The sequence below is a fragment of the Eumetopias jubatus genome, unplaced genomic scaffold, assembly GCF_037043125.1.
Source record: "Eumetopias jubatus isolate StellerSeaLion01/CBP00866 unplaced genomic scaffold, mEumJub1_p1.0 scaffold_8, whole genome shotgun sequence".
In the NCBI taxonomy this organism is placed as follows: Eukaryota; Metazoa; Chordata; class Mammalia; order Carnivora; family Otariidae; genus Eumetopias; species Eumetopias jubatus.
The window spans coordinates 79,037,951-79,058,317 of record NW_028274814.1 but is presented as its reverse complement, the minus strand read 5'-3'; the positions used below and the strand labels follow the sequence as shown (position 1 = coordinate 79,058,317).

At 57.7% G+C, this 20,367-nt stretch overlaps 2 protein-coding genes across 2 annotated transcripts; both read right to left on the bottom strand.

Annotated features, from left to right (window-relative positions):
- Window positions 1-2,949: 2,949 nt before the first annotated feature.
- LOC114225890 (aquaporin-5) lies at window positions 2,950-6,428 on the bottom strand. Its single transcript, XM_028125736.2, has 4 exons — window positions 5,664-6,428; window positions 4,453-4,617; window positions 3,965-4,048; window positions 2,950-3,135 (listed from the first exon to the last, which is right to left on the bottom strand). Exons 1-4 carry the CDS (start codon window positions 6,426-6,428, stop codon window positions 2,950-2,952), a joined length of 1,200 nt encoding a protein of 399 aa, XP_027981537.2.
- A 7,189-nt stretch (window positions 6,429-13,617) lies between these two features.
- On the bottom strand, window positions 13,618-18,588 carry LOC114225835 (aquaporin-2). Its single transcript, XM_028125646.2, has 4 exons — window positions 18,229-18,588; window positions 14,993-15,157; window positions 14,537-14,617; window positions 13,618-13,827 (listed from the first exon to the last, which is right to left on the bottom strand). Exons 1-4 carry the CDS (start codon window positions 18,586-18,588, stop codon window positions 13,618-13,620), a joined length of 816 nt encoding a protein of 271 aa, XP_027981447.1.
- Window positions 18,589-20,367: the final 1,779 nt, after the last annotated feature.

The window sequence follows — 20,367 nt, the reverse complement described above, 5'->3', positions numbered from 1 at the left end:
GGGGGAGGGGAGGAGTAGGAAACCTCCCATAGGAGAATCAAGGCTTTTCCCGGCTTCCATTTCCAGGTGGAGCAGAGGCTCAGGGGGTGACTGAGCACGTGTGTACTTGGGTGTGACACACGGAGCCAGGTTTCCAGGTCTGGTCCCCAGCAGCCCTGTGAGAGAATGGGGGAGGGTTGATGTGGCTCCTCACACACACACGCACAAACGCACGCACACCCCCCCCACCCCGAGTGAGCAGCTTATGCCCAGCAGACACAGCCCCGTGAGTACAACTGAAGGTCAGCGTAGATGTGCAGGGCTACTGTGTGCGTGTTCATGTGTGCGCAGGCCTCTGTGGGCTCCGGACCCGAGCCGACTCCAAGTTCACACATCAAGGAACACAGCGCCCCCTGCTGGCCAAACCACCCGCCTCTGCATCTTGAGGGCCCAAAGCCCTATGGGGACCTGCACCCTCTGGCCAGGCCAGGCCTGTAACTCCCTCGAATTGGGTGCCCCACCCATCCCTGAGGGTCTGTCTCCCATAGGCCCACCGTTCACCACGTTATGCTCCCCTTCGGACCCATCAAAAAAGGAACGCAGGTCGTTGGGCTGGAGGGAGAGGCCAGCCTCCCAGTCATGTCTGAGCCTGTACCTGAGTCCTGTGGGGGCGAGAGGGATAGGGGTCCTTTCTCTTCTGCATCCTCTCCCGGATAGTGGGCTGGGGGTAGCTGCTTCCTGGTGGCCTAGGGGACCCGGGCCTGAGGGACTCCCCGTACCCCTGCGTGGCTAGGGCCCAGACCCAGGATTTGTGTTAGAGGAAGCCCAGCAGCTGCGGATTCGGTGGACGAGGTCCCCCCCTGCTGGTCGGAGCTGGGACTTGCGGTCTGGCTCGAGGGTAGGGGCCGGGGTGGATGAGGGCAGGCGAGGGACTACTCCTTTAAGGGGGCCCTGTGAGGTACACACACACACACACCTCTCATTCACCAATACTAGGCTCGAGTTTGAAGGAGGGCTAGGAAGTCTGGCCCTCCTCACCCATGGTCTTTGGGGCTGACGCTGGCCGGCCAGGCTCTATGGCTTCTCAGTCCCTCTCCTGACCCTAATGGCCCCTCCTCTTCAGAGGCAAAGCTGTAAGACCACAGGAGAGGTTCCCATTCCGGAGAAGCAGGAACTCAGGTTCAAACACTCTCAGGAGAGCAGTGCCCAGAACTGGAGTGTGGCTGGGGTCCCAGATGTGTATGTGCTGCGTTCTTTTCACACTAGTTTATTGAGCACTCACTGAGGTGCCGGCCCTGTTTTCCTTCTGTCCCCTGTCTCACTTTATGTTCCCAACAACCCATGAGGTGGGTACAAGTATCCCCATTTTATAGATGAGGGCTCCTTGCTCAGCGGGGAGTCAGCTTCTCCCTCTGCCCCTCCCCCTGCTCTTGCTCATGTGTGCGCTCTCTCTCTCTCTTAAATCTTGCAAAAAAAAAAACAAAACAACACAAAACCACAACTCAGAGAACCTATGTTACCCAAAGTTGCAAAGTAGGATTTGAACTCCAAGCCAGACTCCTTAACTATGATGCAGGGCTGTGTCCTGAGCTGCTCTCCATTTTCCCTACAGAGAGCAGACTGGGCTCAGGTATCTTGCTCCCTTAATCTTAAACCATTCCCACAGCAACCCTGTGAGGGAAGCATTTTTGTGCTTGTTTCATAGCTTAAGAGACAGAGGCTCAGAGAGTTTAAGGTGGCTTCCTAAGGAGTGTCAGTGACAAGGGGACAAGGGCAGAGCAGAGCCACGGGCCCAGAGCTGTGGGACAGTGAGAAGAGAGGCCGGCAGAGGCAGGAGTGAGGAGACCCAGAGAAGGGTGGGGCCGGTTGTGGCTCCTGGGTATGTGTGGGGTGAGGCAGGGGGCTTCTGCCTCCCACAGCAGGCTCCCAACATGGCACCTTTTTGGAACAGTGAGGTGCAGAGAGGGGAGTCCATGGCTGTGTCTCCTACCCGATGACAGCTCTGGCTGGTCACCCGCTTGGCATCTCAAGGGGCTGTCAGCTGGTTCAATTCTCCTCCACCCTGCCTGGCACACCCTGGCACTGGGGCCAGGCCCTCCTCAGGTGGCAGAGACTTGACATAGCTGAGGTGGGAGGGGTGAGCAGGCGAGCGACTGGGTGAGGACCCTTCCTTTGCTCCCACGGCTTCCTCCTGACCTCTAGCTCTGTTTCTGTGTTTTGGTCTCCTCTCCCTTTCTCGTCCCGACCTCACCTCTCTGCCGCTCTAAGCCTTCCCTGGCCTCAGCTTCCCTGTCTTTCCACAGAGAACTGTGCAGACCATGGAGAGCATAAGGGATGACAAAGAGGAGACCGACTGTCCAGAGGGACAGAGACGATCAGTCAGAGTGTCCCAAGGAGAGGCTCTGGGGAGAGATGAGGCAGAACATGAATGTCAGTGGTTTATTGGTAAGCCCCTGCCCCAAACACCAGCAGCCCTACCCTGTGCATCCTCGAGCAGAAATAAATAAGGCAGCATTTAATGAACCAGTTTGTCTCCCTCCTTAGGCAATCTGGGGGGGCGGCAGCCTCTGCAGTCCTAGGGACCGGGACCCCTCTGGCTCTTAACAGGGGGCGAGCGGTGGGGGAAGATAGGGGCATACAGACTGCTGGCCACCCCTTCCTAGCTTGGCCCCAGTGCAGCCTCTAAGCTTGGTGCTACTTTCACAGTCTCTTGAGGTCTGACCTCATGGCAGCAGGCTGTCCTGTCCCAGAGAGACCCCTCCGCATCAGACACCAGCCCCTGGCCCCCACCCAAGAGTCCCATCATGGGTTACTGCTCCCATCCCTAACTGTGAAGCTGGGAGAGCCAGCACCTCCTCCCTAGCCCAGAGGACCCAGCTGGAGGGGAAGGAAGCTTTGCTGTCATACATATATATTTTTTTTTGCCCCTGTGGTTCAGGGGCTGGGGGGCCGGCCCCTGCCTGGAACTGGTCAGCGGGCAGTCAGCTCCATGGTCTTCTTCCGCTCCTCCCGTTGCTCTTCCCAGTCCTCCTCAGGTTCGTATGTGCCCTTGATGATGGCCATGCGCTCGCTCAGGCTCAGGGAGTTGGGGAAGAGTAGGTAGAAGTAGAGGATGGCAGCCAGGATGGCCCCCACGATGGGCCCTACCCAGAACACCTGGCGGGGACATGGCAGCATCAGGGGGCTGAGTGTCAGACCTCAGAGACCAACAGCTTCCCCTCCAGAGGACAGACCCGTGGACCATCAGAGGAGGCGGACCTACAGAGTTCCAGACCTCCAGAGGGAGAGATTTCCTCCTGCCCAAGGAAAAAATATACTGACACCCTATTTATTCCTCAATGACCGGGACTTGGCCTACAGACGCTCAGATCTTCAAAGGAGACAGATCCCCAGAAGGACAGGGCCCCCCAGCCTCACCCTAAAGAGAGACAAATGACCCTTCGAAGGAAAAAGACATGTATATTCCCGGAGAGACAACAGAACTCCTCTCCCTCCCACATAGGGAATGAAACAGACCCTGGAGAGAGAGAACAGGAGGAGGCGACAGATAGACCGTCCAGAGGGACAGGCCCACAGGAAGGAAGACTCTCGACCTCCTCAACCGGAACAGATAAATAAAACATCAGAGAGGACAGACACACAGACACGTTGCCCTCCCCCCCACCCCCATTCCACCCCAGAAGGACAAAGTCCTCAGAGGTTTACACAGAGGAACAGATCTCCTTCCCTTCTTTAGAGGTATAGATACAGGTAGTCCCCCCACCCCACCCCAGCCCCAAACCAGGGTCCTCTGCCATTTAACTACCCTTGTCCTTGTTCTGGTTGCATCCCATCCCCTTCTATATTCCTTTCTCTCTCCAGCCACACCTCCCAGGGCCACCCCCAAGCTCTGGGCCCACAGCATCCAGACAGTCCCGGGGCTCTTGGCCAGGTTTCCAGGCCCTCATTGCCAGGGAGCCAGTGTAGGGCTCACCCAGGGACTCACCCAGTGAGCAGAGCTGAGGCGATTCATAACCATGGCGGGGCCGAAAGAGCGGGCTGGGTTCATGGAGCAACCGGTGAAGTAGATCTGGACAGAGGGAGGGAGGTGGCGAGGGGGGGACATGCTTGTCCAACTCCTAAAGGCCCAGTCTTTCCCACAGTCACCCAGAAGTTCAGGGGCTCAGCCAGGTCTCTGAATCAAGTCTCCCAGTTCCTAGGCTGGTGACCTCTCCCTCCGTGGGTCCCCATGCACCCTTCTTCTCAAGTCCTGTGCTTGGGCTGGATTTCCCGCCTTCACCCCAACTCCCACTTACTGCCATATCCCCTCAGGCTAGAGAAGATTTCGGGGGATCCAGCCTGGGACAGGGTACAGCAACCCCACTCCAGGCCTTAACTGCTGGGGTTCCTGGCTCAGAAGGGTGCTGCTCTAGGGCCCCGTTATTTGCCCCGAGGGGCTGCCCACAACTCCAGCCAAGTGGCCTTATTGCTCACCCCCACGAGGTGGCCCAGTGTGACAGAAAGGCCAATGGACAGAGCCGGAGAGCCCACAGGACTGGTGCGGCGGGTGTCGGTGGAGGAGAAGATGCAGAGTGCTAGCTGGAAGGTCAGAATCAGCTCCACTACCACAGCCTGGCCCTGGCTTGTGTTGTTGTTGAGCTGCAAGGGGAGGGTGGGTTAGAACCCCTGCCTTCCAGCTCTATGGCCGGGGGCTTGGGGCCTCTGAGGACACTTAGAGCCATTGTACCTGGAGGCCAAGCCTTGCGCACATCAGGAAGGTCTTTTGCTGAAAAGACTGAAAAGACCTGACAGTGTGCGCAAAGCTTGGAGCACAGGCCTGTGGCCAAGGAGCTGAGTGTGAGAGGAGCTTTTCCTGGACAAGGTCCTGTCAACGGTTCTGCCCAGTTCCCACCCCCACAAGCTGGCATTTACCCTCCCTCCTGTGGGCAGCTGCCCAGTTTGCCTACTGCACCCCCAGCCTGCCTCCCGCCTGTGTCTGACCCGCTGCCAGTGCCAACCTCAAACCCGTCTCTCCGGTGGGGCTGACTCACGGCTTGACAATGGCCGAGAAAATCCTCCTCTGTGTTTGATTAATGAACCCAGTTTGCATGGGACATGGGGACTGAATCTGGGACTGTGGGAGGGGGTGGGAGCAGGGAACCAGGAGCAGGAACCCATATTCAACAGACCCTACACACGGGCACCACATTACGAGGTTCACACGCATGGTTTCTAAATGTAACCCCCTTGACACCTGCCATGGTAGGTTATGACCACCCCCATGGAATGGCTGAGAAAAATGAGACCCAGAGGAGCAAGGGTCACCCAAAGCCAGGATAATGACCCATCTTTGGTGGTTCCATGAAACCACTCCAATGAGGAGCAGACAGGAGCAGGGACGGTCCCAAGAGGAAGGCAAAACTCAGGGCTGAGACAGGAGAAAGCCAGAAGTTTCGGGCAAGAAAGGAGGGACAGTAGGCACCAGGAGATAGACCAGGAAGCGCAGCAGGAGGGGAGAGGGCGGAGGAGGTGGGTATGAACCAGGGATGCTAGCAGGGGCACAACCCAGCCTGGATATTCATCTTTCTGACCTTCCTGACCACACTGGCCCATTCTGTGGCACCCGTCTTTGACATGGGGCCCGGGGATCTGGTCAGGAGCCCACTTCAAGGTCCCTATCCCACCCCAGCCCCGTGGGCACTCACCGCGTTCATGGCCAGATTGCCTCGGGCATTGAGCGGTGCCAGCCCATAGAGGATGCCCGCCCCAGCAATGGCGCCCACCAGCTGGGCCACCACGTAGAAGACAGCCCGGAGCAGGGAGATCTGGTTGCCCACCAGGAGGGCCAGCGTGATGGCGGGATTGATGTGGCCGCCGCTCACGGGCCCCAGGGCCTGGGCCAGGGTGCCTATGGCCAGGCCAAAGGCCAGCGAGATCTGCAGGATGCTGGGCAGCGCCGACGGCCACTTGAGGGCCGAGCCGAGGCCAAAGAAGACGAAGATGAGGGTGGCCAGGAACTCGGCAAACACGGCCTTGAGGAAGGCCACGGAGCACACCTCCTTCTTCATGGTGGCCGCGGGGGCCTGGCGGCGGCGGCGGCCGCGACGCGGGACGCCCGTCGGGGCGGCGGCGCCGGGGGCGGGGGGCTGGCTCCCGGGTGCGGCGCGCTCTGCGGCGCCCACTGTGTGGCTAGCGGCCTGGCGCGGGCCGTGCAGGGGTGCGCTATATAGAGGGCGGGCGCCCCGCGGGGGGGCGAGCGCGGGGGGGCAGTGGGCGGCTCCGGCGCCCGGGGCCCAGCGCAGCGCGCAGGGAGGGAATCTGGCGGCCAGCGCCGGCTCACAGCGGCCCCGGGGCCCGCGCGCCCCCGGCCCGGCGCCCGCCCCCCCGCCGGGGCAGCAGCGGACGCGCCCGGGCCACGTGACCCAGGCGGCGGCCGTGTAGGCCGGCCGGGCGGCTGGGGACCCGCGCATGGTGCGCCCCCGACGGCTCCCGCGCTCTCCTCCGCGCTGCTCGTCCCGGGCTCCCTGGGAGACTTCGCCGGGTCCGGCCTCGCCCGTCCTACCGTGCTCCGAGCGCCTACCTCCGCTGGCCCTCGATCTCCGTCCCTTGTCTTCCCCTTTTTTTCTCGGGCTCTGGGTCCAGCTCCTCCTTTTCTTCCTGCGACGCGGGCATCCTGACCCGGCCTCACCCCCCGGCAGGGCTGGAATGAGGCGATTCTCCGAGGACAGCGCCACTCAGCTCCCTGCCCGGCGGTGGCGGGGGCGGGTGGCCGGGCTGGGCCGCGCGGGGCGGTCCGGCCGGCCGTCGTGGGCCTCTCCCTGGCTGGGCCAGGCTGGCTTCCCGGGTTGGAGCGGGGGCATTTTGGGAAAAGCGGGCGCAGTGCCAGCCGGGCCCGCGTTTGGCAATCCTCGAAGCCCAGTAGCCCCAGGAGGCTCCCTCTCCCGGGCAGCCGCGCCAGCCCCTCCAGGAGCACAGAACTCCTGGGGATCCCAGCGAGTCCCCAAGAGGATGGGGGCCGGGAATTCACTTCGTTCATGGGACGCGAAGGGGCATGACCGAGGGCGGTTTTGTTTTGGGTCAGGGAAGAGCCCCTGGGAGTGGGGGTCGGAGTTTGGTGCGAGGAGGGTGCAGGTGCAGCGCTGACCTCCCATGCCGGGTCTTGGCCTCTCCCGCTTTTCTACCCCTGCCGGAGGCCCCCCTACTCTGGATATCTCAGGTTTTTCTTTTCTTCCTCCCACCGCTCACCCCTTCCTCCTCTGTCTCCTTAGTCTTCCCCTCCTTCAAATCCTCACTCAGTCTTTTTTTTTTTTTTTTAAGATTTTATCTTTAAGTAATCTCTACACCCAACATGGGGCTCCAACCCACAACCCTGAGATCAAGAGTCCCAGGCTCTACCTGAGCCAGCCAGCCAGCCCCCGCCCCCGCCCCTCACTCAGTCTTGCAATACCTGCCTCTGCTCTTTCTCCTTCAGCCTCTCCCTCCAAACTCTTTCTTTTTCAGACTTCTTGTCTCTCTCTTCAGTCTGCTGGTCTGTCCTTCTAGCAGTCTCTTCCTCTCTCGTCTCTGTCTCAGTCTCCCTCGAAATCCCTGTTCCTCTATCTCCTTGCAGTCTCAGTCTGTCTCTTAGGCTCTCCCTCTTTTTCTCTTTCCAATTTCCCTTCTCCCCCCCCACCCCCTTGCTTTCTGTTTACGGTCTTAGCCTTAGGCTCTGTCTCAGTCTCTCCTTGCCTCTGTTTCTGTCTCCTGTTTTACTTCCTCGGCCTCTTAATTTCTGTGACTTTCTTCGTTTCTTTTCTGTCTCTACCTCAGTTTCCAGGCCCGTCTCTCTTACATGTGTTCTTTTCTAGTGCTCCCACCCCTGGACTAGGTGACACTCTCTTCCAGCTCCCTTCCGCCTCCCCCTGTACTTATCCCTTCCCTCTGAGCTCCCAGCTGCTCTCCGCTGGCCTTCCCAGCCCTCCTTCTTCCCAGCCCCACGTGAGGCATGTAGGGAATGAGACTGGAGAGCCCTCCAGGGCTTGGAAGAAGGATCCCAGGAGAGGAGTTCCACAAAAGACCCCACCACCTGCTACCACCACGTGTCCTTGGGAAGCACTCAGCATAGTGCCTGCTACAGAGTAAGGCTCAGTAAAGTTTCCTCATGTTGTGCGTGTGACTATAATTTTACAGCCCCCCTGAGGGCTCTATGTGGTGTTACACAGAGGGTGCAGCAGAAGGAGAGAACGGGTGCTCCTCTGGTAGTCTCTCCCGCAGGGGCTAAGTGGGGGGGGGGGGGGCTGGAGGAAAGCCAAGGACCTGGAGGAGCGGACTCTGGGCTCCGTGGCAGCTAAGAGGCCAAAGAAAACAGGGACCAAAGAAACCCCACTATTGTTCCTCCTCAGTTCTGTGTTTCCAGCTGGAGCAGCTCCTTTCCCACTTCTTTCCTCCTTTTTTTTTTTTTTTTTAAGATTTTATTTTTTTATTTGAGACCGAGAGAGGGAGTGAGCACGCAGGCGAACATGCACAAGCTCAAAGGCGGGGGGGAAGGAGCAGGAGCTGGTGGGGGAGGAACAGAGGGAGAAGGAGAAGCAGGCTTCCTGCTGAGCAGGGAGTCCGAAGCAGGGCTCCATCCCAGGACCCTGAGATCATGACCTGAGCCGAAGGCAGACGCTCAACCTTCTGAGCCCCCCAGGCCTCCCCCATTTCTGTCCTCTTGCGCCAGGTCTGTTTGTCCTTTCTGCCATGGGTCCTGGAGCCCTGCCCCTGGAAGGGCATGGCAGGTGTGTACTGGGTTTTCATCTGGGCTCGGGGCTCAGGGCTCAGCGCAGGCCTGTCCCAGACTGGAATAGTGACCCTGATGACTCCATAGACTCAGAGGGAGCAGTTGGTTACGTTTCCTAGGCCTGTGCTTAGGGTCCTTGCATCTCTCTCCAACCATCTGGGTCCCTCTGTTCCAAGGCTGTCGCAAGAAACTACTGCAGCTACTATGTTCTGGAACTGTCTTTGCCCTGAGCACTTGGGCTCTGGGCTGGCAGCCCCAGAGGAATGCTTCTTTGGGATGTCTCTGGACTGGGAGATAGATCTCCCCATCTGTGGCAGGGAGAGTTAGAACCCCTCAGGGAGAGCCCTTTCCCTCCTCTCCTGATATAGGGACCCCTGTATTCCCTGGGAGTCATTGAGGGCTGGAGGCAGAAATCGTAGGGTAATTGGCAGCAGAATATTCCCCTGGGGCTCCACGCATTCCCCAGTGTGGGGGAAGAATCTTTCAGTCCTTCCTACAAAGACTTATCGGGCAGTTCCTATGTGGCAGGCACTGTTCTAAGCACTGGGGATATAGCCGTGAACTAGCAGACTATTTCTCTGCCTTGAGGAGCTAATATTCTAATGAAAGGAGACAGGCAATAAACAATGGGTATATGTAAGTTATACAGTGTGTTGGAATCTGGTAAGTGCTAATGGAAAAATAGAATATGTTAAGGGGGGCTGGGCATGCTGGGGTGGGAGTGGAGGTTCTTTGAAATTTTAAATGAGCTATCAGTGTAGGTCTTGTTGAGAAGGTGACGTCTGAGCAGACTTGAAGGAAGACAGGGAGAGGTCCATGCCTGTATCTGGAGGAAGAACATTCTGGGCAGAGGGAGCAGCCAGTGTTGCCGGAACAGAGGGAACAAGGAAGAGCAGAAGGAGGTGAGAGCAGAGGCGGTGGAGGGGGCAGACTGTGCACCAGCAAAAGGCCCACAAGGCCTCACTGGCAAGAAGGAAGAAGTTGCGGAGCCAAGGACTGCTATGGTCTGACAAAGTTTTTAACCCCGCCCCTCTGCTCCTGGGTTGAGAAGAGACCAGAGGGACAGGGATTAAAGCAGGGAGATGGGTAGATGCCTACCCAGGGAGAGGTGATAGTGGCCTGGACCCCAGTGGAGGTACTGATGGTGAGAATGATCAGATTCTGGATCCCTTGCGCACGGAACCCTGAGCGGAAGGCCTGATGGAGTGCTCGCGGTGCGTGAGAGCGAGGCGTCAAGGGGGACTGGAGCTGTTTGGCCTGTGCATCTGAAGGACTGAAGCTGTATCCGTTGAGCTGGGGAGGACGGTGGCAGGAGCAGGTCTGGGTCTGTTAGTTGGGGCCGCGTTGAGTATTCGGGGTTGTCCTGTTCTGACTTCCCAACACAGCGCTAAGGCCAGCGTGAGGAGACCAAAAGGGGCTGTTCTGTTCTTTACTTTCTCTGGAGGCCAGACAGCCTGCCCATGTCTTGGTGCCCCCTCCATGGTGCCGTCTGAGTCACAAAGCCTGGGTTGCCCCTTTCGGCCAGGCCGGCTGTGGAGATTTGCCTTCACAGGCTCCCGTCGTTGAGCTGCTTATTCAGCATTGACATCCCTTCTGCACCGTACCCAACAGCAGCTCTGGGGGGCTCAAGACGTGGGAGAGACCCCGGTTTGTCTTCTGGCACTTTGGACGATATTGACCATCACTCAGGTGTGGAAGAAATAGCACTTATTGGCAAATGAACATTTATTGAGTGCTTACTATATGCAGTGCACTGTACTAGACCAGACTGATGAAGGAAAATACGTAGGAGAATGCCATCCAAGAACTGGAAGGAGCCCTGCCCCCAAAGGGCTTACAGTCTTGCCTGGGAGGCACTGCGTGTACACAGAATCGCCGCTGAAAAGACACAAAGCCACATGAAAGCAACATTTGCAGGCACAAAGTGGGGATGTGGGAATGGATGCTGCTGGGACAGCTCAAAGCCTCCTCTGTCCCCAGCTTGAGGACCCGGAAGCCTGTCCACCTGCCTCCATGCTGCCTTGCGTCTCTCTGGTTTTGGGTGTGTCCGCGCTCCATCCTCCTCCAGACTAGGAGCTTTTCAAGGGCAGAAACCAGCCTGGTGTTCTTTGTCCTTTTCTCCCTACCCTGCTGCGGCCCTCCCCGAGGGCCTGTGTCCACCACTAGACAGAGGGCTGCGCTGGACAGCCCCGGTTGTGTGCTCTGGTTTCTGCCAGGGGCGCCCAAGGGGGCAATTAGGACTTGCCCCAGACCAGACCTGGTCTCTCCTGAGCTCCGAATGGACAGATCATGGGATTTTGCAGTCAAATGCTCTATCCCTGAGCTATACCCCCCAGATCATGGGATTTTTGAATAAGAAGGCCTGAGTTCAAGTTTTGAGTCCGCCACATACAGCTGTGTGATGTTAGATCATTCTCTGAAATGCAGTTCTTCAATCTATAAAATGGGAAGAACAGTATTTGCTCTGCCTGTCTCACCGGGTTGGGAGATAATCAGGGGGGATGATAGGGAGTGCGTTGGAAATGCTAAAATCCGGCGGACCTGGAAGCTGCCCTCCTTCCCTAACCTGCCTGAGGTTTTAGCACAGAGGTTGGGACACAAGAGATGCTCACTAGGTGTCAGGTCCCCTCCATCCTCACCATTTTGAATCCTGCTTTGACCTCTGACCTTAGTGACCCCAATCTGGGCAATCAGGGCAGGAGGTTGTGGTGATGTCACATTTGGTTTTAGGTGAGGTGCAATCCAGGAAGCGGGATAGACATAAAGAGAAATTCTGGGCACCTTCTAGGGGGATGTGTGGGGGTGAGGTGGGGTGGGGATAGGGTGCCTGAGACACATGCAGGCTTGGCTTACAGCTCAATGCCTTGCTGCTTTTGAACTTCGAGAGCAGTTCAAAGTACAGCCCCAGAGGTCACTTTGGTCTCTGATACAACCTCTCCTCTGGTAGGAGGTCAGGTGGCTGTCACCAGCTGTCGGGGGGTTCGGGACCCTTTCTTCCATAGCATCTATGGGCCAAGGCAGCCTTTTTCTGACCCTAGAGGGAACTTTGGTCAAGGATGACAGCAAAAAGCATAGATGAGGAGGTGGGCACACGCCCAGAGATGTTCCCCATACACCGTCCATCTTTGAAGGGAGCGGAGGGCAGGAAGGGGCTGGAGACTCCGGGACACGGGGTGCTCGGTGCCGTGTGAGACAGACACCGACAGAAGCCTGGAAGCAGGAAGGCCCTAGTGCATGGAGAAAGGGGCTCAAGATGTGATTCTGAGGTTAGCTATGCAGCAGACTGGAGAGGGACGGAGAGAATGGAAGGTGTCTGGGTGATGGGAGGAGGAAAGTGCTAGAACAGCTAGGGTGCACTCAGGGCCAGGAGAGGTGAAGAGGCTGGACCAGGATGGGGTCATCCCCAAACCCATCTCCTTCTGCCTTGACTCTCAGGGCCGTCCTTTGCACTGTCCACCATCTAAAGAAGGTAAAAGAGGCTGAGGATCAGGCCCCTTCTGTGCTCTACCCGCAGGAAGCGGAAATAATGAAATAATCCCAATAATGCGTGCTAATGGTATGAGGAATTACAGTTCACACAGCATCTTCACATGCATCATCTCACTTAATCCCACTTAATCTCATTTGAGAACCATTGCACTGGCCTGGAAATGTAGAAGCCCAGGCTCTAGACACAGACCTGCCTCTGCCTGGACAAGTCATTTCCCTTCTGTGGTCCTGAGAGTGCTAGGCTGCTCTCGCCCCCCAGTAACTGAACTAGGGTGGAAACCTGAAGGGAGGGAGAGGAAGAGAGATTCCGGGGGAGCGAGGCCTGTGGCCGCATGCCTGAAGGCCCTGGCCAGCCAGCCAGGGGTGCGTGCCAGGAGAGAGGCCTCACTTGCGAAACGGAGTGTCTCCTTTCACCAAGTGTCCAGTTGCAAATCTCCCCCTCTCCCAAGACAAAGGCTGGGGCCCGCAGAGGGCTTTTGTTTTCTCTGCCACAGGCTAATCTCTGGGTCTGGAGCCCCCTGGAGATGGGGGTCTCCTGCATACACGTAGGGCATGTACACACACATACAGGCATGCACACACACATGCCGGCTTCCTTCTTTGAAGAGGTCTTCCCTCAGGGCAGAAAGGAGGTCCTTGGCCACCCAACCCTCCCTTTTCCCGGAAGACACTTTTGGGGAAGCCGTTCTCTAGCTGATATTCTCTGTCTCTAGCAATGGGAAATTGGCAAACCTTGGGGCCCAGCGCTGCAGCTTGGGGGAATTTTCCAGGAGAGGCAGGGTAGGGGTTGCCCATCAGGGCCCTCCCTTCAGCCCTCTCAGGGGCCTCCAGACCCTCCCCTTCCCTTCTCCTGAGGAGCACTGTCTTAGAGCTCCTGGGGAGGATGGGGCTGCAGAGGGAGGAGATTTATTGCACTGGGGGTGGGGAGGGGTCAAGAGGGGAGTGAGAGGTTGCCAGCCAGTGCACTCACACCACCACGGGCACAGCCACTTACACTCAGGAGCATGCACCACCGTGCACTTGGGGACAGAGAGACACTGGGGAGGAACACACACTTGCACACTAGCAGAACCTGCCGCACCGTTCCCAGATCCCCCTCCCCCGCGGTACCCGGTGCGGCCTCCCCAGAGCCTTCCTCCGCCTGCTGGCCTTCCCTCCCCAAATGTCCAGCTGCCTGCAAGGGGCCAGAGCGTCCGGACTGCTCACTGCCTGCAGCCTGGGGGACAGGGGGTCTGCCGGCCTCACCGCCACCCCGCAGCCCCCGCAGCGGCTCCTGGGCGCGGCGCACGCCCGGGGCGGCCTTCGGACCTGGGGAGAGGAGGGGCTGGCTGGGCGGCGGGCGGGCAGTCCCTCGGAGCTCTTCCCCCGGAGCCTGGGGCCGGGGCCTCGGGGCCGGGCGGGCGGTGCGCTCAGGCCTTGCTGCCCCGCGGCAGGCTCTGCGGCGAGTGCAGCTCCACGGACTGCCGCCGCCGCACCTCGCGCTCCTCCCAGTCGGCGTCGGGCTCCTGCCCCTTGAGCACCGCCAGGCGCTCGGCCAGGCTCTTGGCCGGCGGGAACAGGACGTAGTTGTAGAGGAGGGAGCCCAGGACGGCGCCCACCAGGGGTCCGATCCAGAAGACCTGGGGCGGGAGGAGAGGCCGGTCGGGGCGGGGTTGAGGCGGGGGGGGGGGGCGAGCCCCGACTCCCCGCGCCCCTCAGCCTCCAGACGCCCTCCCCCCGCTTGGTGTTGGAAAGGGGGTCTCCCACGCGATTCGTGGACTAGTGCGGGGGCGGGGCGGATTGGCGGACTTAGTAACGAGGGCAGCAGCTGTTGGGGCAGGCGGGCTAGTTGGGGGTTAAGGGTGCGAATTCCAAGCGGACTGCCCGGGTGACCAGAGGCCATGTGCCCACCCTGTCTGGGCCTTAGTTTCCTTTCATTGTAATAATGCCTACCTCCTAGGGTGGTCGTGAAAACCAACAAAGCACTTAGAACAAGGCCTGGCCCCTACTCAGGCTAGATGAGTGCTGAATAATACAAATGTCTGCGTTAGCTAGTACAAATATTACCATTTACGGGGTTCCAGCCATTGTGTGAGCTGTTTTACACCTCACTTAAGGAACGTCACTTAACTCTTCCAGAAAGCCAATGAGGCAACAACTGCTATTATCCTCACTGAGGGATATGGAAAGGAAGAACGAAGTGTTCCGCCGCATCAGACCCGAGGGAGGAAAGCCCAGCCTCCCCAGGAGGAGCGCGGTGGGTTCGCTGAGCTCCGACCCCCTCTATTCCAGCCCTAGCAGAGATGGGTTTCTGAGGGAGGGGAAGGCCGGGGAGGTTTCAGCCATTACCCAGTGGTCGTCAAACTTGCCGGTGACAACAGCAGGAGCCAGGGAGCGGGCGGGATTCATGGAGCAGCCAGTGTAGTGGATCTACAAGGGGAGGCAGGGGTCAGGGACCGAAGGCAGCTGATGAGGACAGCGCAGGGAGTCCTTGTGCCCCTCTCTAGCCCTTGCCCTCAACCTCAAGGGAACCCCTGTGATGGGCAGTTAGTCCGCATAGGTACAGGGTTCTGTCTTCATTGGAGGCTGGAGTGAGATCTGGGGGAATCTGGGAGTCAGACCTTCTGGGATGGCCACATGACTGTGCCTCTGGGGAGTTCTGTGTATCTGGCCCCTGGGGGTCTTTGTGTCTGTCACTTTTGCGGGTCTGTGTGTCTATTTCTAGAGTGGTCTGTGTGTCTGCTTCTTTGGGGAAGGTCTGTAGGTCTGTCCCTGGGGGGACTAGAAGCAGTGGCCCTGACCTACCCCAAGGAGGTGCCCCAGGACCACGGAGAAACCGATGGAGAGGGCAGGGGTGCCCAGGTTGTCTCCACGACGCTCATCTGTGGAAGCGAAGATGCAGAGCACCAGCTGCAGGGTCAGGAAAAGCTCCACGGTGACAGCCTGGCCTGCTGTTGTGTTGTTGCTGAGCTGGGGAAAGAGAGAGGGTGGGTTGGGGCACGCTGAGCGGGCTCCCCACTCTGGCTCCATCTTCCCACCCATCTGCAGTCAAGGCTCCAGAGAGGCTTCTGGGCTGGGACTGGAACACCGGGGCTCACCAGCCACCTTAGCTCAAATGAATGATGGCTTCTTCCTGGGCTGTGGCCCAAAGGTAGGGGGATTGACCCCAGGACTGCTGGTGGTCCCTAGGCCAGAGGTAGGAAAACTGACTACACAACCCATTAGATTTGGGGGCTGTGATTATGTGCCTAATGTGGGAGGCAAAGGATGCTGAGGTCCACGATTTGTTTCCAGAAAAACAAGAAGGGAAGAGGTCTTGACTGCAGCAGGAAGCTTTAGGGCAGGTAACAGAAAGGTCTTCTTTGCTCTCTAGGCCGTAAGATACTACTGGTGTAACGAGAGGCCTGTGCTCTTTCTTCATGTGGGCAAAGGGTCCCCAGGGAAGGGTCTTAGGACTTGGGTCTGGGAAAGTCCTAGTGAGAACCCTCACCCCATGAGCCCAGTGTACAACTCTTTCTTTTCACCTTTGCCTGTCCCCTCGGATCTTGCCTGTTCTACACTGTACTTCAGGCCTCAGTTTTGTCCTGTGGATTTGTTCCCTGCACATCCCATGGAGGTTGGGGATGGGGGCGCTGGTGCCCTGTACTGTGGCAAGGGGGCCTGTGGACCAGGTGGGGTGCCCATGGTCCTGGCAGACCCTGCCTTGGGTAATGAGAGAACTTGGGGCCGAGCAAAGAGGCTATTTCATAACCAGGCCGCACCCAGCACTGGATTTCTCTCTGGGTTTTGTCATCCTGTGCCCTACACCCTGCCCTCAAGCGCTGGGCACTGCACCGGCTGGCACTAGGAAAGCTCTCAGCTCCCACGCTCCTTCTCTAGGCCCTGAACCCCCATTCTTGGGTCCTAGCCATCGGGCTGGCACCCTTGGGTCTCTAGGGTCTAACCTCAGGCCCTCCACTCCCGTCGTCCAATGTTAGAGCCTCTAGTTGGGGGCAGTGAAAAGAGCTTTGAAGGCAGATATTTTGGAGGCCTACAACTTGCCATGGGGCCCTATTTACTACTTCAGCCTCAGTTTGTCCTTCCATAAAATGGGGATAACATAACAGATTCCGGAGGACTGTGTGAGGACTGGAAATGACAAGGGCAGAGCCCCAGCCCCATTCCCACTGGTAAATGGCTTTTCTAAGGGAGAGGTGTGGACATGGATTTGGTGTCAGACAGCTCTGCATCCACTTCCAGGTGCTGACATCAGCTAGTTCTGTGATTTGAGTCAATTGAATGCTGGGCCTCAATTTACCAATCAGGGTAGAGGGTACACAGAATTCATCTTACAGTGTTGCACCCAGACATAGGTGATATCTGGCCTGGCAAAGAGCAGGTGCACATCAGCGGTAACTTCCTGGCAGCTAGGCTGGCCTTTCCAGTGACCTCAGAGGATGCCTGGAACGGTCTTGGGGGTCATCTAGCTTTCTAGCCTCAGGGCAACCCAGCCCCACTGCTGCACCATTCCAGCAAGGCAGGGTTCTCCCTAGTTCCTCAAGATGGTAAATGCTGAGCAGTAACTTGGGGGACCCTCTCCAGACTCTTTCCTTCTGAGGGCCCCAGTTAACTGTCAAATGATGGAGGAGCAGGAGTGAGTGTCCCCATGGCTCCTTAGCATTTCCATTGCTCTGCTCTTAGAGGAGATTCTCTAGCCACACATTCACTTTCTTGGCCATACTCTCAGGAAGTTCCTCCGGCAGTCTAACTGGACCTCTCCTTCCTGGGAACAGAACTAATTTCATACTCACTGGAAATAGTCACACTCCTCAATCTGTCTCCCACCATGGCCACTCTAGCCTTTCCTCATCCCTGAGCCCCAGCCTCATCATATTTTCCATTTTGAAGAAGAAAAATTTCCTCAATTGGGACACCTCTACCCCTTGCATGAGGAAGGGCCACCTGTGCAAAGGAAGGGGTGGCCGCAGAAACCGTGTAGGACTCTTCAGAGACATCAGCGCTTTTATCCAGTGGCCCAGGGAAAGGCAGGCCATCGAGGCATGAAAGAGGTGCTTGCGGCCCTGGCTTGGGATAGGGGTGGAGAGAGATGTGTATTGAGGGGACACAGACTTGGCCTCCTCACCCATGGCCTCGGATGCCAGGGTGCTGCACAGACCCAGGAGAGAGAGAGAGCAGGAACATGGAGGGGGAGGGATTGCGGTGTCCTCCCAGCTCCCAAAGTGCCTAAGGTGTCCGATTAGCCACTGCTCATATAATCAGCAGTTAGTCACAGGCTCTGGGGACCTTCTCCAGGGTCTGGAGAGACCTTGCCTCTTCAGCTTTTCCTTGAGTTCTGGTGATTTCTCTGGTATTGACACACTGTAGAACTCTTGGCCCATGCCTTCCCTTCTCTGAGCCTCAGTTTCCTTGTGTGCTAAACAAGTCTTAGTTGATGGCTCAGGGAGGGGACACTGGTCAGGTGGAAAGATCATGAGTTTTGCAGTCAAGCCTGGGTTTGAAGGCTGGCTTCTGGCACCTTAAGCAATGGATATACCCATCCCTACCTCGAAGCTCTGTTGTGATGTGTCAACGTGTGGCTTGTGAGGAGCACCTGCTGTGAGGCTCACACACGGATGCTGGAGAAATACTTCTTCCCTCGAGAAGACCCTTGGGACTAGCACTCTGAGGTTCCTCCCAGTTCAGAAAGCACATCTGCTTTGGGACTTTGTCTTCTGCTGAGTTCTAGCCCAGCCCTCACTGTAAAGCGGGCATCAGGTCAACCCTGATCTTGCTCTTCCCCCATGAGACTCAGGGCAGAAGGTGCCAGCAGACCCACCTGGATCCTGCCTCTGCTCAGACCTTATTGCTCCTTCTACCCCGACTCCCTTATGGCACCTGTGTTCCTGGCTTCAGCATCTCTCCCTCTCTCCCTCCTCCCCACCCTCCATCTTTCTCTCTCCACACCCAGACCCTCATCCAGATCTGGTCCCCCCACCTCACCCTTTCCAAGGGACTCCCCAGGACCTGCCCCTTGGGGAAGGGACAAAGTTCTGGCTACTCACTGCATTCACAGCCAGGTCCCCTCGAATGTCGGGTGGTGTGATCTCATGGAGCAGAGCGGCCCCTGCCACAGCCCCCAGCAGCTGGGCAGCCACGTAGAAGGCAGCTCGGAGAAAGGAGACGTGGCAGCCCACCAGGCAGGCCACGGTCACGGCAGGGTTGATGTGAGCCCCGCTGACGTGGGCCAGAGCCTGCACCAGGGTGCCAATACCCAGGCCGAAGGCCATGGCAATCTGCAGCACAGAGGGCAGGGCCTGTGGCCAGTTGAGGGCCGAACCGAGGCCGAAGAAGACGAAGAGGAGCGTGGCCAGGAACTCGGCAAACACAGCCCTGGAGAAGGCTATGGACCGGAGTTCCCACATGCTGTGCCCTTTGTGGGCTGGCCCGGCAGTCACAGCAGAAGGAAGCTTGTGGAGCACGCTCTCTCTCTCTCTCTCTCTCTCTCTCTCTCTCAGGGTCTCTGGGGAGGCTGGGCTAGGGGCATTTATAGGGTTCTTCCATCCTGGATTGGGACACGTGAGGTGGAGGTGGAGTCTGGGTCCGTAGCTTGTCTCTCCTATGGCTGCTCCCATCCCCCACCCCTGCCCACCAGCATGCCTATCACCCCATCTTGGCCTTCACAGCTGACTAATGTTCCCCATTAATAAGCTCCAGATAAGGACTGACGTCCCCTGATTTTCCGTGTTTGTTCCCTGGTTCCCCCAGGGCTGTGGCCCCAGGGCTTCCCCCGCCCCCACTGGTTCTATGAGTGGGGCTTCTCTGAGGGGATGATGCCAAACCCCCTCCCTCTGACTCCAACTATTGGTCAAGGCAGGGACAACACCTCACCCAAGAATGACCATGAGAGAGGATGTCCATGCTACCCCTTCTAGTGATTGGGAAGTTCTTCCTGTTGTTGACCTTCAATTATTCCTTCTTGAAGGGGATGGAAAACAACAGGTTGGCTTGTGACGTGAACCTTCCAAGGCATAAAGGTTTCGTCTCTTCTGGGCTCACTTTCTTGTAGTCAGTTACCCAGAAGTTCTTAAGCTTCATGTCCTGCCAGGAACTCCAGCCAAAAGGCGGCTCCCGTAGCCTGGACGGAGGGGGGTGGTGTCAGTGGCAGGGGGACCCTGGTTCTGGGTGATGGGATCAACCTGCGGTTGCCTGAGGAAGCTTCCGGCTTCCATTCCAGCATCACCCTGGTCCATCTCTGTGATTTACCCTTTCTTGTCTGTCTCTGTAAATAGGGGATAATAAACTTCTACATGGGGTTGGGGTATGGGGTAAATGAAATAATGTAAAGTGCTCAGAGCCTCACCTGGCCCACAGTCAGCCATCAATTAATATCAGCTATTATTAATAGCGTTATTTATTTATACTCTGAATACTCGGAGGAGGAGAAGAGGTCTCCCTAAACTCACATAGAGTGTCCCAGAAGCTGTGACAGGTAGTAGGCACCCCCTGGAGCTCAGAGCCACCCAAGCCACATGGGGAGGACATTTCTGTGAGGCAGTGAGCTGTGCAGGCTCAGGGAGGCCACAATGATCCAGAAGCGACTCTTTGGCCTTGCTGCCCACTCAGCCCAGTCTCTGGGCAATGCCACCTCCCACCATCAGTGCTGCCCTGGCCTGGGATCTAGGAGACATTTAGGTCTGGGAGTCCCCAGGCCCCACTCCTGGGGACCCAAACACAGGGTCAGGCTCAGAGGGCAGTTAGGAGGACTGGCTCCAGACCCTGCTCTACCTCCTGTCCAGCAGGACCCCAGGCAAGTCACAGTTGTAGGAACAAAGTCTGGGAGGGATCGGAGACTGCAGAGTGGAGCCCCTTGTGTGCCCTTAGATGGGCCATGCACCCCTTCTGGTCTCTCCTCTTTGGTCAAGGTGTTTATGATCTTGAGAGACGGAGAGAGGGAGTGGCCTGCTGACCCCTGATTCTGGGCAGGACCTGCCCTCACCTCGTCAAGTGAAAATCTCTTACCTCCCCATAAACCCAGAAGAAGTGTCACGGTTTCTTTCTGTAAGCCCATTAATTCCCAACCCAAATGTGTGTGTGTATGTGTGTGTGTGTGTGTGTTTGTGGTCATTCAGTCACAGTCATAAATTTGGAACCCAGTGGGATCTTAGAGGTCATTTAGCCTATGAATCTCACTATAGAGATAA